General features: G+C 40.8%; 1 protein-coding gene across 1 annotated transcript; it reads left to right on the top strand.

Annotated features, from left to right (window-relative positions):
• Window positions 1–389: 389 nt before the first annotated feature.
• Window positions 390–1,511, top strand: LOC148192993 (uncharacterized). Its single transcript, XM_088099330.1, has one exon. It carries the CDS (start codon window positions 390–392, stop codon window positions 1,509–1,511), a length of 1,122 nt encoding a protein of 373 aa, XP_087955456.1.
• The last annotated feature ends 362 nt before the right edge of the window (window positions 1,512–1,873 follow it).

Here is a 1,873-nt window from a genome sequence, read left to right as displayed (position 1 = left end):
AATAATAATACGGCTAAGTCTCCAAAACACCCTAAGGGACACGAACCAGTGGAAAAATCATGGAGAACCAAGGAGAAGTTCAAGAGGGGATGAAAGCCGATATCCAACAGCTGAAGGGACAAATGAGTCAAATCTTAGAGGCGCTGAATGCCTTACAAGGCCTTGGAGATTCGTGCGCACAACGACCACAACAAAGAGTTCTAGAGGCACAAACTTTCCCTTCTTATGGTCTTCCCCCGAATTACACTCCACCCTCAGTAGTGGACTTGGAACATCTTGACGCTCAAAAGGCCTAAGATAATAACGAGCCTGGGGCAACCACTTTCACAGTTCCGGAGAAGACGATCCAACCAGGTATTGAGAGCATGATAATTAAAGAAAACCCCGAGATGAAGTCAACATCTTATGTCGTTACACCAGCAGATTTTAAGGACGACAAGGGTAAATTAGAAATGCTCGAGAAGAGGTTGAGAGCCATAGAGGGCGAAGGAAGTTTTGAATTTGGAGATGCTAGAAAACTATGTTTAGTTCCTGATGTGGTGATACCTCCAAAGTTCAAGTTGCCAGAGTTTGAGAAATATCGGGGAAATACTTGCCTAAAGAGCCACATAACCATGTACTGTAGAAAAATGGCAGCTTATGTCCATGATGAAAAACTTTTGATTCACTGCTTCCAAGAAAGTTTAACTGGTGTGGCTCTAACTTGGTACATGCGCTTAGAAACTACTCACATCTACTCGTGGAAAGATCTGGTTGATGCATTCCTAGGGCAATATGAATATAGTAAAGATCTAACACCTGATAGAGTACAACTGCAGAACATGGTGAAGAAAGAGTCTGAATCATTCAGAGGATATGCCCAAAGGTGGAGAGAAATTGCTGCTCAAGTAGAACCGCCTCTGAGCGACAAGGAGATGACTACCATACTTTTGAATACTCTACAACCACCATTTCATGAACTCATGATAAGCAGTGTCTCCTCGAGTTTTGCTGATATAGTAGTAATTGGAGAAAGAGTTGAGAGCGACATGAGAAATGGAAAAATTGCACTAGGTCCAAATCTGGTAGCGAATTTGAATGAGTATGGTCCTGAGCATAAGAAAAATAGAGAACCAAAAGCAAATTCGCATTTTTCTGCCTATTTCCATATGTCGCGTGCCTATGGGTCCAATCGAGCCATGGAGCGGAGACATTACAATCGGAATGAGAAGGTCGTCAATTTCACTTCTATCCCCATGACCTACACTGAACTACTGCCAGATCTTCTCCGCAATAACCTCATAGAGGTTTGTCCCACCAGGCCCATAAAACCTCCTTATCCAAAGAACTATGACATAAATGTCAGGTGTGATTATCATGAAGGAGCTTGTGGACATTCAACAGAGGCATGCAGGGCTCTAAAGCATAAAGTGCAATCTTTGATCGATTCAGGATGTTTAAAGTTTGAAGAAAGTCAATCCAACATTGAGGCAAGACGTGAGTTCCCATCTACAAATGCCGTGGACAAATAAAAAGGACGCTAGGACTATCTAGGAAAGCATAGGTTATTGTAAAAGGCGAAATTGATGTTGTTTTGCTCATGTTTTGATTTGTCTTGCTATAAGGGCTATGCTCATTGATATTTTGCTTTCATCCTTGACTTTTAATGTGAACTTTCATTACGAGGTATCTCCAAGGTTTACTGGAAATCATGTCCTAATAGGGTGTCGCAGAGAGAACGAAAGCCGCAAAGAACAAAATGAAAAAAACAAAAAAAAATGAAGACAATCTTGAGTCACTCGTCTTTCTTGTAAATCGTCAAACTCTTGTTTTTCAAAAATAGCAAAAAAAAAGGAATAAAAAAATGATAATCGAAAACAAAAGTTGCAGTGTC

This window comes from Vigna umbellata, chromosome 9, assembly GCF_029865625.1.
Source record: "Vigna umbellata cultivar VRB3 chromosome 9, Vumbellata_1.0, whole genome shotgun sequence".
NCBI classification, from domain to species: Eukaryota; Viridiplantae; Streptophyta; class Magnoliopsida; order Fabales; family Fabaceae; genus Vigna; species Vigna umbellata.
This window is presented reverse-complemented; position numbering and strand designations above follow the sequence as displayed.